The sequence below is a fragment of the Mirounga angustirostris genome, unplaced genomic scaffold (genome assembly GCF_029215605.1).
Source record: "Mirounga angustirostris isolate CCGP_5_RB_7025 unplaced genomic scaffold, mMirAng1.0.hap1 SCAF_9, whole genome shotgun sequence".
Classification (NCBI taxonomy): domain Eukaryota; kingdom Metazoa; phylum Chordata; class Mammalia; order Carnivora; family Phocidae; genus Mirounga; species Mirounga angustirostris.
In genome coordinates, this window is record NW_026991717.1 from 798,554 (window position 1) to 811,848 (window position 13,295).

Below are 13,295 nucleotides of genomic sequence, written 5' to 3' on the forward strand. Positions count from 1 at the left end.
ACCCTGCACCATCAGAACACCTTCCCTGAGCCTCTGCTTCCAACCAGAGTCCCGCAGGCCTCACCCCTGCACCACCACCACGCCTCCCTGAGCCTCTGCTTCCAACCAGAGTCCCGCAGGCCTCACCCCTGCACCATCAGAACGCCTTTCCTGAGCCTCTGCTTCCAACCGCTGAGTCCTACAGGCCTCACCCCTGCACCACCACCACCTCGCCTTCCCTGAGCCTCTGCTTCCAACCACTGAGTCCCGCAGGCCTCACCCCTGCACCATCAGAACGCCTTTCCTGAGCCTGAGCCTCTACTTTCAACCAGACTCCCACAGGCCTCACCCTGCACCATCAGAACGCCTTCCCTGAGCCTCTGCTTCCAACCGCTGAGTCCCGCAGGCCTCACCCCTGCACCATCAGAACGCCTTTCCTGAGCCTCTGCTTCCAACCGCTGAGTCCCGCTGGCCTCACCCCTGCACCATCAGAACGCCTTTCCTGAGCCTCTGCTTCCAACCGCTGAGTCCCGCTGGCCTCACCCCTGCACCATCAGAACATCCTTCTTGAGACTCTGCTTCCAACCGCTGAGTCCTGCAGGCCTCACCCCTGCCCCCCCCCCCCACCACCACCCAGGGCCTTCCCCGACATCCCAGCACCCGCCTGTTTCCTCTCATCCCTATCTCCCCAGCAGGCCGGAGCTTGGGCAGGTGGGGACCTCATCTAGCCGGCCCCCGCACTTGCAGCGACCAGAGAGCCTGGCACAGGGCACAGGACGATTCCCTCTTGAGGGAGCAGAGGGCTGAGCGGTGGGCCCCATCCCTCATCCGCAGGCTGGCTCACCTGGCTCCAGGGCCCCACCACCCACTGCGTACAGGGGTGCGTGTTGCAGGGCCGCGTACTGTTGGGTTTCAGCGCCTCCTCACAGAGACCCGGCTCCGGGCAGGTCACCAGACGGTGCTGCTCGCCCCCACCGCAAGCCTCAGAGCACTGGAAGGGTGGGATGGGCAGGGAGAGGGGTCGGGGCACGGCCATGGTCTGAGGACACCCCCCACCCCGTCCCGGGACCCCCAGGCCTCACCTCCCTCCAGGAAGAGATGTACCAGCTGAGGCAGGGCTGCACCCCGCAGGGACGGCGGGCAGGTGGCATGGCAGGCCCCGGCTGGCAGTGGAAGGGCCGCAGCGGCCGGAGGTCCTGTGTGTCCACGCACTGCACGTCCCGCACGGAGGACCCTCCCCCACAGCTGCGGGAGCACTGCAGGCCAGGGGCACAGTGTGAGCAGACCCCACACGCGCACAGCCCCACAAGGGGTGGCTGGGCAGCAGCGGACGGACCCCTGCCACCCCCCCCGCCTGGGAGAACTGGCCAGCCTCGGGCCGCAGGCGCGGGGCCAGGGGCAGCCACCGCAGGGGACAAGTGGGCAGGGAGGAACGAGAGAGCGGCGGGGACGATGAAATCCCAGGCAGGGGGGAGGAGGGCAGGTACAGAGAAAAGGACGCGGCCAGCAGCCAAGGGGCTCACAGCAGGGAGAGGTGAGGACGCAGCAGGACAAGCCCAAGGACAGTGGCACAGAGCCCCCCCCCCCAGCCTGCACTGGGGGCCGGGCGGGCCCAGCTTGCACCCCGAGGCCCCCACGCACCTTACTCCAGTTGCCCGTGTGCCAGGCGGCGCAGGGCCTCAGATGGCAGCGGCGGGCGGGTTGGGGCCGGCCGGCGGGCACGCAGTCCTCCTCCCGGCCTGAGCTGCAGTGCACGGGCCTCCACACGGCACCCAGCCCGCAGGTGGTGGAGCACTGGGGGCCGGGGCACAGGCGTGAGGGCGGGTACGTCCCCGCAACCCCCAGCCCCACGGCCAGGTGCTGCCCATCGAGGGGCGGGGACCCTGCTGGAGCCAGAGCCTCGCCTTCCCCATCTGCGGAATGGGCTCCTCCGCCCCCCTCCAAGGAGACAGAGGACAAAAACTCAAACACCTCCGCGAGCATCTGTCCCTGCTCACGGGACAAAGCGGTGGCCCAGCTCCTGCCCAGACTCGCTGCTCCCCACAATCAGCTAGGAAGGGAGTCTGGATCCCTCGCTGAGTTCCTGCCTGTCCCTCCCCACCCCAGAATGAGGGTTCTGAACACAACTTCCCCAGGGACAATGCGGGGGCACCGGTCAGTCTCTGTCCGTCAAGTTCAGACCCTCGCTGGCCCCTGACTGGGGGGGGGGGACCCGCTGATGATGGGGGAGTAGGGAGGAGGCCAGGCAACAAGGGCCTGAGCAGCCCCTGGAAGAGCCAGGCTAAGCCCGGGGGAGTCTGCTGGGCTGGGGGGCCACAGAAGCGGCTTCCCCACCAGCACAGCTGTCCGGGGGAGGGCCCTGCCCGGGAGCACGCAAGCCCGAGTAGGAAGGACGTGGCTCCCGGCTGCCCCCCGTTTGTGCCCGCCCTGCCTTCCCAGCAGCCCCGTGCTGCTCAGGCATGGGGACCCCAGAGACCAGCAGATGGGCCCTCGCCCCACCTTACTGCTCAGATGGGAACCTGAGGCTGACAGGGCAGAATGCCCTAGGGGCACGTGGAGGGCAATAGGACTGATTTGGGGTCACAGGCTGCCAGTTCCTGAATCCCAGAATCCCCACGTGTCTGGGAGGCAGGGCCCGTCTCCGGATGAGGACACCCCAGCCCCTTACCTCACTCCAGCTGCCCACCTCCCAGGTGGCATTCCCAGCAGGTGGCAGGTCCTTGGCCAGGCCGGGCTCCAGAGGCTGGGCCTCGGGGACTCTGCTGCTGTTGGCTGAACCGTCCCGAGCTGGTGCGGGCAGCGGCGCGGGGCTCGGGGGCACCTCCGAGCCGGGGGCTCCCCGCTGGCCCACAGGTCCTGGGCCCGGTTCCCGAAACATGTGCTCGAAGCCAGGGGGGCCCGTCCGAAGGAAGGTTCCTGGCACGGCCGCGGTCTGCAGGTCCCACGGGGCTGCAGGGGTGGGAGTGCCCAGTTCCGGGGGGCTGTCCCCACCCCAGGTCACTGGCAGCGCAGCTGGGGGAGGAGGGGGGGAAGGAGCTCCCCCGACTGGGGGCCACAGTTCAGCGTCCACAGGGCCCAGGCCACCTTCCAGAGCAGGTTCCCAGGCCACAGTCCCCGCCGTCCACGGATCTCCTGCGTCGGGACTGGGGGGTGCGCGGCTGGTGCTGAGGGAGGGCAAAGGGGGCAACGTGGGGCGGGGTCCTTGAGGCAGGCTGGTTGCTCTGCGGTCTAAGGCTTCCTCCTCGTCCTCGGAGAGCTCGTTGGCCCCCTGCCAGCGCAGAGGGGGCGGCCGGCTCTCGCTGGTTCCCCCTCCCGGGAGCCTGTTTTGGCTCCCAGGGGCAGCAGGTGTCTCCATGCCCCCGACTGAAGCAGGGGACCAGGGCCAGCTGGGGAGCCCCAAGTCTGGGGCCCCGGCAGGGGCGTCTTCCTCTGGTAAGAAATTGACCAGGGGGTTCCCAGGGGCCTGCTCCGAGGGCAGGGCCGGAGAGAGGCCAGCCCGGCTGGGCCAAGGGGCAGGGGACCCGTCTCCCAGGGCCACCTCCTTTTCAGTGCCAGGAGGCTCTGAGGCTGGCAGGGGGGTGCCTGTGGGGGGCTCAGCAGGACCGCTCAGGGGTGGGGGCATCCAGTCCCCTGCACCCGGCAGGTCTGGGTCGGGCTCCTCGAAGGGCCCGTAGGACAGGTCCTCGTGGAAGTTAATGAAATTGTAGTCGTAGTAGAAATCATCAACAAACACAGGCCCCGGCGGGCCCAGCTCAGGGTCCTCCTCGATGGCATTGCCCATGCCGGCCAGCTCAGGTGACGAGGGGGGCAGAGGCTGTGGGGCCAGGCGCGGGGGGATGAAGTCGATCTCGTTGAAGAGCTCGCGGCTGGAGGAGCCGCTGCCTGAGCCCTCAGGGTCCAGGGCGCGGGGACAGGGCGGCAGGGAGCAGGCTGCCCTGCGGGCCGGCCGCTGGGCCTCATCACAGGGGACGCTGGTGTTGTTGGTGCAGAGGACACTTCGGTGCTGAGTGGCCTCCCCGCACGTCGCCGAGCACTGCGGAGGAGAGCAGGCTGAGGGGCGCAGGCCAGGAGAGGCTGGGGCCGAGTGGGTTCCCTGGCCCTGCCGATGTCCGACGAGAGGCCTCCGCCAGCCGTCTCCCCCGTCCAGCTCCAGACCGTGGCGGTGGCGGCTCGCCAGGGCGCCCCAGCCTCCCCCCACCATGGTACCCGGCAGTAGGGGCTCTCTGAACACTGCCTCCACCTCCCCACAGCCCAAGACCGACGGCGGAGGCGGGGGCGTGGAGGGCGCGGGGGGCGTGGGGGCGTGGGGGGCGGGCCCCTCCCGTCCGGACGCTCACCTGAGACCAGTTCCCCACGGCCCAGGTGGCCGGACAGGGCACATCACGATTGCAAGGGGTTTCGGCGGGGGGCCGCGGGAGGTGGGCGCAGGCGGGGGGCTCTAGGGCGCTCTGCTCATCCAGCCCCACGCTGCGGACGCAGAGCACGGCACGGCGGGAGAGGCCCCCAGGCCCACAGGAGCTAGAGCATAGCTGCCACTCCCCTGTCCACCACCTGAGGGGCACACAGGCCGCGTCAGCGCCGGGCTGGCCGGACTGCGGGCACTCGGGGGCGCGGCGGGGTCAGGGCTAAGCCCAGGGACGGGACGCGGTCCCCCGCGTTCCTGCCAGCCTCACTCCTGGGGCAGTGGGCAAGGCCCGAGCACATCCGAGAACCCGAGCACACGCGCCCTGGGACGCCCCAGGCTGGTGCTGGCTGCCGGGGCGCGGGGGACGCAGGCCCAGGCTGGGGCGGGGGCAAGCAGGGCCTGGGGCTTCGGCCTTGGAAAGAGAGGCCCTGCCCTGCTCGTCTGCCCCTCTGTGGGCCCCGGGTCAGGAGCCTGGGGGCGCAGCGATCAGGGTGGGCTCACCGGGCCGGGCAGGGCTCCTCGCTGCACTTCCTCTGGTGGTCATCGGGCCGGCCCAGGGGGTCACAGTGTCTCTCGTCCACGGGCCCCGCCTGTCGCTCCGTGCAGTGCACACTCTGCCTCTGCATCCCTGGGGGACACGGGGGCTCAGCCTGGGCCTGGCACCTAGGGTGCCCCCGCCAAGCTGCGCTGCACCCCAACACAAGGCCACGCCCACTCTGCTAGAAGCTCCCAGAGCAAGGCCTCCCCGCCCCCTCCTCGCTGTCCTCCCGGCCTTCACCTCTGGCCCTGGAGCAGCAGAGTGTGCAGGTCGGGACACGGGGGCCAGCCCCTGGCTTCCCAGCTGGGAGGCCTTGGGCAGCTCACTGGGCCTCTCTGAACCTCAGTGTCTTCGTCTGTAACAGTGATACCTCCCTCGAAGCCGCCAGGGAGTGAGGCCACCATGGGGTCACGCAAATCCAGCCTCAGCCTGCGCACCACCCCTCCCGGCAGCGTCCGTGCTCAAAAAGGGGAGCAGCGGGGAAGCTCGTCAGACCCCCTCCCCCGCAGCAGACGTCCCTCTCCAGCCCCGGAGCCCAGGCTACCTGTATCACTGTTCCCCTCCCCCTGCCGCCGCCCGCCTCTGGGCCTTTGCACAGCTGTGCTCCGCACCTTCCCCATGTACCCCCAACCCCGTCTCCAGCTCTGCCTTCACCCCTGCTTCCCTCACAGCCCCAAGAGTGGCTCTCCTCCGCCTGAGCCTCCCATCTCCTATCCACTCCTCCCTCCCCGCCAACAGAATTCGGGTTCTGTGCGGGGTAACCACGGGCCCTGGGGAAAACACCCCCCACTGTAGTGTCCGTGCACTGGGGGAGGTCTGGGACACAGTCCCTCTAGGGAAAAGAGGGCACAAGTTCCCCCAGGGGTCAGCCCCTGTCCCCTCCTTCTTCCTGCCTGGACCAACGGAGGCCAGGAGGGGGCCACCTCGACAGGTGTGAGGGGGACTCAGTGATGGGAGCAAGGTCCCGGGTCCCTAGGGGCCATCCTGCCAGCTTGGATTCTTACTGCTGGGGGCCAACAGCCCCGGGCTGCGCCAGCCAGCACGAGCCAGGAGCCGCACCCGCAACTCAGCACACCCCTCACCCATCCACCTGTGGGGCCCCCCCTCGTGGAAAGACAAGTCCCGAACCTCTAGTTTGTCCAAATTTGCTTTCGCGTTTGTAAATTTAGAAGTGCGTATATGGCACAGGATATTTTAACAGCTTTTGAAGATTCCTGCCAAGGTTCAGGGGGCAGGTTTTCATCCTATCATCATACGAGCATTTTCGGGAACATTCAGGTGTCTGTCCCAGATTCCTGATGCCAAGCTCCCTGGACACTGAGGGGCGGGGGGAGGGCACCTGACGGAGTTAGTGAAGTCCTCATGCGTGTCCTACAGGCCACTGGGCGCAGAGGCTCAGAGGTGGGGTGGGGACAAGCCTGCCATCCTGGCTCCGTCCTCCCTGAGCGGGAGGCTCTGGGCCTCCCAGGGAGGAGGCTCCACAGCCCGTCCGCAGCACGAGCTGGAGGAAGCAAGGAGCCCATGCCCACAGGGGCCTCGGGTCGAGCTCTGGGAGCACAAAGGGGTCAGTTCTCCGGCGAGGAGCCGAGATACAGGTGTGAGGTGAGCTGGCGCCTCTCTGGGGGCAGAACGCCAGCCACTGAGACCCAGCGAGCACTCCCCGTGTGCCAGGCACGGTGCTGGCCATGTCCCTGCCCGTGGACCTGAGAGGCACGGCTCTCGGCAGCCCCACTCTAGACCCGGGGCCACGGGGGTCCAAGCTCGTGGCGGCTCCCCAACCAGCAGTGAGCTGGAGGAGAGCGCCAGACACCGCCGCCCAGACATACAGGCCCCGGTGCGCAGCGGCTGTGCCCGCCCCGCCCTCACCTGAGCCACAGGTCACCGTGCACTGGGTCCAGGGCCCATAGCTCCAGGAGAACTCGGGCGGCTCGACCGGGCCGGGGCCGTCCGCCTCCCTGTGGATGGTGTACTCATAGCGCACCCCGGGGTTGCTCTCCTGGAACAGCAGCTGGAGGGGGCAGGCGGATGGAGGCCCCGTGAGCACGTGTCCCCTCCACCCACCCAGAGCAGCCATCCCCCAAGGGGCCGACCCAGCCCCCTCCGGGACCTGGGGCTGCACTGGGGCAGAGGCCCCGGGGCTGTGTCCTGCCGTGGGACGGGGGGCTGCGGGATCCCTGAGGCCCCGCCCCTGCTCCCCAACCCGAGCCCCGGGAAACGGGCACCTGGATCCAGACAGGCTCGTCAGTGGGACCGGGGGACGTGAGGTTCTCCCAGTTGCCGGTGCGCGCGTACGTGAAGGTGGTGCCCGCCACCTGGTAGTCCCCGTTCCACTGGATGGTCCAGCCCCCGTTCAGGAAGTACTTGTCGGGGTCCTCACTGCGCAGGGCCAGGAAGTTGGCGGCCTCAGCCACCTCCTCGATGCGGATCTCGCGGGCGCCGGCCGGGATCAGCCCCACGTCCACGTAGCCTGTGGGCCAGGGGCGGGGCAGAGGGTAAGGGGGTTGGCTGTCCCCTTCTACCCCGGGCGGCTGATGGCAGATTCCACCACGAGGTCAAGATTCTGAGCTCCCCAAAAGGTAGAGGCTTCCCCCGTCCTAGGTCACCTAAACCTCAGGAGGGCTCCTCAAATCCTGCCACCATGACCCATGCCTTTTCACCCCTCTCCTGGAGACCCGGGCTGGTGTCTCATGTCACCAGCCTGGTCCCTTCCCCTGGGACGCCGACGTCGCGGCCAGCCTCTCTGTCCTCTCACGGACTCCACGCACTTTACCATCTGACAGATGGGGAGACTGAGGCCCAGGGGGACGAAGTCACTTGCCCGGCTGGGCTCCAGGGGCTGAGCGTCCTGGCAGCCCCACCTCACGGTGCCCGGACAGAGACGCGCCGCCACCTCTTCCCGCCCAGCGCAAGGCCCCTCCCACCTCTCCCGAGTCTCTCGGGATGCAGCTAACCGGCCACCGGACCTCCCCAGGTCAGGACCTCCTTCCGCAGTGCTCTCAGCCCCCCGTCAGGCTGGGAGCTCCTCACCTAGCACGGTCAGCACTCCAGCCATGTATGCGAAACAGACCCGCGGGTGTGGCAGTGGACCTGGGGGCCTCTGAAGCCTCCCAAGAAGGGAGTGGCCCTCTGCAAGGCCTGGGCCACCCATAATCACCCCCGATCGGCCCACCCGAGGTCCCCGGGCAGGAGGACGCCCCTGCGACGTCTCCGCATCAGGGCCAGCTGCCCCGACACCTGCCAGGACCAGGCCGGGTGGCCCGGGCGGGAGCCCCGGGGGCCAGGCGGGGCCACCAAGTTAAGAGCACCCCCGCCCGGGCCCCAGCCCGTACCCAGGCCCTCAGACTCCTCGAAGGTCCCGCTCACAGTGTGGCAAGTAGAGCCATTCCCGTGGCACACGCCACAGCGATCCTCGACCGCGCCGGAGTCGATCTCGAAGTCACAGCCCACGTTCTGGAACACACGGGAGGCAGGCCCCAGCTGCCGGAGTCTGGCAGGGCGGGGGGGGGGGGGGCCTCCGGGCGGGCTGCGGGCCCTCGCTGCAGGCCTGCCCCCGGGCGTGCCCCCTGACCTCAGGCGGCCCCTCCGCCTCTCTGATCATGCTTCCCCCACCCCCCGCGGGAACCGGGGCGGCCCGTCTGGCCGTAAAGCCACGCTGGGGGGTGGGGGTTGTGAGGCGCGAGAGGGCAAGTTTTGTGAAGAGGGACAGCACGCAGGGGCGTGGGTGTGGCAGGAGTCTCCCAGAAAAGGGATCCTCCCTGCTGCTTCCCGACACCCCAGGACTGCAAGCGGGGGAGAGTGGCTGGGGACACAGGCCGGGAGCAGAGGCCACCACTGATGCTAGAAATAAGAGCACGTGTTGCCGGCAAACACACACGCACTCGGCCAGAGCCTGAGCCCCGCGGTCCCCGCAGTGACCTCTCTGAACCCACAACACGGACACAGGACCGGCCTGCCTTTCCAGGACAGAGGGAACGGCGGCCTGGGGTCATGCACGCAGCAGGACGCTGAGCCACGCCCGGGGGGCCGGTTTCCTGGAGGGGCTGTGCAGTGCAGGCCGTGGCTCAGGAGCTTGGACGGTGGGCAGGGAGGGGGTGAGAAGGTCCACGGGCGGAGGCTGGGGTGTGAGGAGCTCCGGTGCCAGGAGGGGCGGGGGTCTCTGCTGACGGGACGGCAGAGCTGGGAAGCCCGCGGTACAGCCCGGGGAGGGGTGGGGGCCGGAGGGGAACCCGGAGGGGCCCAGGGCGGGCAGCGTAGGAGACCGTCCCCCGGCTCAGGCACACCTTGCAGATGCCGTTGATGCAGAGGTCGTGGCCAGGCTGGCCCTGGTAGCAGGGGGTGCCGTCGATCACGGCGTCCCGCAGCTTCTCAGCGAAGTACTCGTTGGAGGGCCGGCAGTGCAGCTCACAGGGGTTCACTGGGGGCCCAAGCAGGGGAGCCGTGAGGGACAAGCGGGGCAGCAGTCAGGGAGGCCCCCAGGCCGCTGGCTCTGCACCAGGCTGCACGCTGGGAGCGGGGGCCCCCGGGCTGGGGCGGGTAGCCTCGGGCCCCAGGCCCCGCCCCGGGGCTGCCGAGTCCCAGGGGCGCAGGACTCACCGTCGTTGACCACAGGCACCCACGTATGCAGCTGGCCCTTGTAAAGCATGGCGTCAAAGTGGCTGCACTGGACGTGGCGGAAGGAGGGGCGGCCGGGGGGGCAGGCCTGCAGGTTGCACAGGCGGAAACGCCTCCGCTCACCCACACAGTACTTGCCCTTGTACTTGGGCCTGTGGGGAGAGCCAGGTGGGGCTGGGTGAGTGCACAGTGAGCGCCGACTGCGTAGCTGGGTCCAGGAGCAGGCCCTTGGGCCCTCGGACCGGAGACTCCAACGCCCACCTGCCCTCTGGCTCTGGCGCAGACCCTCTCCCTGCGTGTGAGGACTTACGGGTGGTGGCAGCAGGAAGCAGGCTCTGCCCCCACCCTGCAGCGTAGCCCTGTCTGGGCTCTAGTCTGCTCGCCTGTGAAACGGGGATGGGGCTGCCCCTGCAGAGCGCTGTTGGGAGCCTGTGATGAGCCTTGGCACCACCCAAGGGGCAGCCCCGTCTCTGGCCCAGGAGACCCAGGGTCCCGAGGACCCCACGTGTCTGCAGGCTCGTTCCTGGTGGCAGCCCCCCAGCCTGGCCTGGCTGAGAGGTGCACCCGCAAGCACAGCACCTGAACCCCACCCTCACGTGGGCCAGGGTGCCTGCCCCCAAGCCAGCCCAGGCCACAGACTGCCAAGCACAGGGCCTAGACGGCGCTGGCTCTGAGTCCTGCACCTGCCAGGGCAGCCTCACAAAGAGGGCTCGTCCAAAGGCGCCAGGGACTCCTCGGTCTGCACTACCTCTGGCTCAGCATCTCCTGAACCTTCAGATCACCCTTTTTAGGTGGGGAAACTGAGGCCCAGACTTGAAGTCACTTGCCCCAGGGCACACAGCTGTCCCCTCTCGTCTCAGACCCACAGGTGCATCCAGTGCCAATAAGTGAGTCTTTACTAAGTCCTTTCCGCTGACTAGTTGCGGGTTTTCATGCTTTAGCTCTGCTGGGGGGATCCCTGCAGTCACCCCAGAGTACGGTTTCCCTGGAAACTGAGACCTGGAGGAGGGGTGGAGAGGGAATTTGAACCCTAATCCACCTAAGGTCCAGGGGCTAAGCTCCTGCCTCCCTCCAGCCAGTTCCTGAGCTGCTGGGCCTTGCTGTTCCCCTCTCTGCAGTGGGGCCAGCCCCGGGGACTCCGCCTGCCTCCGGGATGCCCCTCCGAGTGACCCAGGGCAGCCCTGCATACTCTGGGCATGGTCTCTATGGGGACACTTCGGAGCACAAGCGGCTGGACAGAGCCAGACTCTCCACGGCGGTGCCCAATCCCACCCGTCCCTGGCGCCCCCAGACCCACACTCACACGGGCTGTGTGCACTGCCGCTCAGCACTCTGCACACCCACGCCACAGCTCCGCGAGCAGACAGACCAGGCGCTCCAGCCCGACCAGCCGCCGTCCACAGCCTCCGGCCGGAAGCCGACGGGAACACACTCCCCGTTCAGACACCACTGAGACAGACGGGGGTGGAAATGCCACCCAGTCCCACCAGTCATCCCTGCCCCGGTGGGACCGAGGAGTCAGGAGGCCCCCTCCCAGTCACCCAAGGCCCAGACCCCCCGGCATGAAACGGAGCCCCTGTGCTTTCTGCAGACGGGCCGGCTGCACCAGGTCCGCTCGACAGATGCGCAGAGGGCCGGAGGGGCTGGGGCTCTGCCAGCAGCCTGAGTAGGTCCGAACACGGCAGCCTCCAGAGCGCGGGCACAACAGGAGCCAGGCCTCTCCCCACCCACCCCTGCAGCAGGGGCTGCGGCGCCCCTACCTTGCTCTCCCCACACCTGGTACCATCCACAGCTGCGTCTAGCTTGGAGTGACAGGTGGTCCCCACGGAGCACCAAAGAGTGTGGCACACGTTCTGCAAGGAGGACGACACGGGCCGCACTCTAACCCCCCCCCACGTCCCCGGGGCCTCTGGGGGGTGGGGGTGGGGTGGGGTGGGGTTGCAGAAGGAACTCCCAGCGGGCCCCGCCCATCTTCCCCCAACCACGTGGTGCTGGGGGTGCCCAGCCCTGGCGCCTGCCGCTCAGAGCGCGTCCAGTCTCGCCCACGCCTCAGCCCCGCCCACTCCTACAAGCCCCGCCCACTCTCAGACCGGCCCCACCCACACCTCTCCCAGCCCCGCCCACTTGCCTAAAAACACACCCACCCCCACAAGCCTGGGGACTCCGTAACAGGCCGATGGCCTTCCCTTCAGGCGCTCTCCCCCAGGTGCGTGCGGCATAGGTTTTGTCTGGCCTTTTATAACCCGGGCCTGGGAGGTGAGGGGCTCGCCCAGAGCCAGAGTCGGCAAAGGGTCCACCCGGAACCCAGACCTGGGTCTCTGGCCGCCCAGGCCGCAGTGGATGCCACAGGCCACGGTGGCTCCCCGGCACCACGTATGGGACGAGCTCAGGCCAGCGGGCGCTGCCGGCTGGGGAGGCGGCCCCCCGCCCCACTCGCACCCCACACTCACATCCATGTCGTCACAGAAGGCAGAGTAGGCCCCATACTGGAGGCGGCACTGGTGGCCCACGTCGTAGAGGACCCCGGGCGGCACGGAGGGGAAGTCGATGACATCCTTGCTGGGAGAGTCATCCAAGCACAGGCCCCACCCTCGGCTGCAGAGACCACACAGGACAGGGCAAGGGGGGCAGCCTGAGAGACCCACCGGGGCGGCCTCGGAGGGGAGGGGAGGGCAGGGCAGGGCAGAGAGCACTAAACTGCAGGAAGACCGCAGCCCACCCCCCACCTAGCATTTGGGGCGCTCCCGCTTGTCCCCTTCACCTCCAGGCACTCTGGCGGCCAAACAACGCCCCTCCCCGGGGTCACGCATCTGCACAAGCCGCTCCCTCCACCCGCAATGCTCTGCACACTCCCCCGCCAAAACTCGCCCAGAGACGGAAGCCTCCCCTACCGCCCAGCGGGCCCCTGGCCCTGCCCCGAGTTCCCGCAGCCTCCACCCCGGCATGGGGCCGGCGCCACCTCACTCAGGGACCTGGAGAGCATCACCTCACAGCCGCGACAGCAGCCAGCCTCTGTGGGCCCCACCCCGGGCTGAGATCTAGGGTCTCTGTGGGGGACAAGAGCCCAGGAGGGCCGGGGACAGCCCTGCCTGCCCTCCGCCAGACCGACCAGGCAGTGCAGGGAGCGCGGACGCAGACGGGCCCAGCAGAGGGCGTCCCAGGCCCCACGTGGACCCACTGCTGCCAGCGTGTCTCTCCACGGGCCCCTCATGCACAGCTACTGCCTCTGGGGGCCCGTGTCCATCCCACTGCCCTGGCCAGGCCCCACATGTTGACCAAGCAGCCCAGGGCTCACTGCTGTCCTGCAGGAGTTGGAGAAGTGTCCGGGGACCTTCCTCAGGGCAGCAGGAACTGGAGAGAGCTGAGGCTGGGGGCGACAGGTAGTTGGCCCGGGCAGCAAGGACACCCAGCCAGGAAGGGTAGGAGGAGGCAGAAACCCTCCAGTTTTCCAGTCTGGGGTGCTTGAGGGTGGCTGGTAGCAGGTGGGGGGGCCAGATGAGTAGAGGGTCCTGATAGGGTCAGAAGGGCAGAGGCGATGGGTGCTGGGGTCTGACAGGGAGGCGCAGAGGAGATGCCACAGGACGGGGACAGGCTGGGAGAAAATGGGAGCAGGCCAGCACATGGGCCAGTGTGGGGTCAGCCTCTGGGATCCTGGGGTTCCGATTTCAGAGGGGAGCGGTGGGGCCCAGGGCAGCATGGGTGTCTGTGGGGCTTCCTGAGGCCCCCAGCACCACCCAGAGCTCAGGGAACACAGCCCCTGAG

At 68.5% G+C, this 13,295-nt stretch overlaps 1 protein-coding gene across 3 annotated transcripts in view; it reads right to left on the minus strand.

Annotated features, from left to right (window-relative positions):
- ADAMTS7 (ADAM metallopeptidase with thrombospondin type 1 motif 7) overlaps positions 1 to 13,295 on the minus strand; it is a 45,029-nt gene that overhangs the window by 5,482 nt on the left and 26,252 nt on the right. The window contains exons 9-22 of one of the 3 annotated variants that reach the window (XM_045901679.3): positions 11,984 to 12,128; positions 11,294 to 11,386; positions 10,837 to 10,982; positions 9,516 to 9,685; positions 9,203 to 9,336; positions 8,252 to 8,372; positions 7,145 to 7,389; positions 6,789 to 6,930; positions 4,886 to 5,012; positions 4,317 to 4,530; positions 2,648 to 4,012; positions 1,621 to 1,773; positions 1,062 to 1,235; positions 824 to 970 (exon numbers count right to left, since the gene is read on the minus strand). In XM_045901679.3, the coding sequence (XP_045757635.2) occupies positions 824 to 970; positions 1,062 to 1,235; positions 1,621 to 1,773; positions 2,648 to 4,012; positions 4,317 to 4,530; positions 4,886 to 5,012; positions 6,789 to 6,930; positions 7,145 to 7,389; positions 8,252 to 8,372; positions 9,203 to 9,336; positions 9,516 to 9,685; positions 10,837 to 10,982; positions 11,294 to 11,386; positions 11,984 to 12,128 (3,376 nt within the window). The remainder of the gene's footprint in view (positions 1 to 823; positions 971 to 1,061; positions 1,236 to 1,620; positions 1,774 to 2,647; positions 4,013 to 4,316; positions 4,531 to 4,885; positions 5,013 to 6,788; positions 6,931 to 7,144; positions 7,390 to 8,251; positions 8,373 to 9,202; positions 9,337 to 9,515; positions 9,686 to 10,836; positions 10,983 to 11,293; positions 11,387 to 11,983; positions 12,129 to 13,295) is intronic. The other 2 variants (XM_064569756.1, XM_064569757.1) reach the window with 2 other exon arrangements.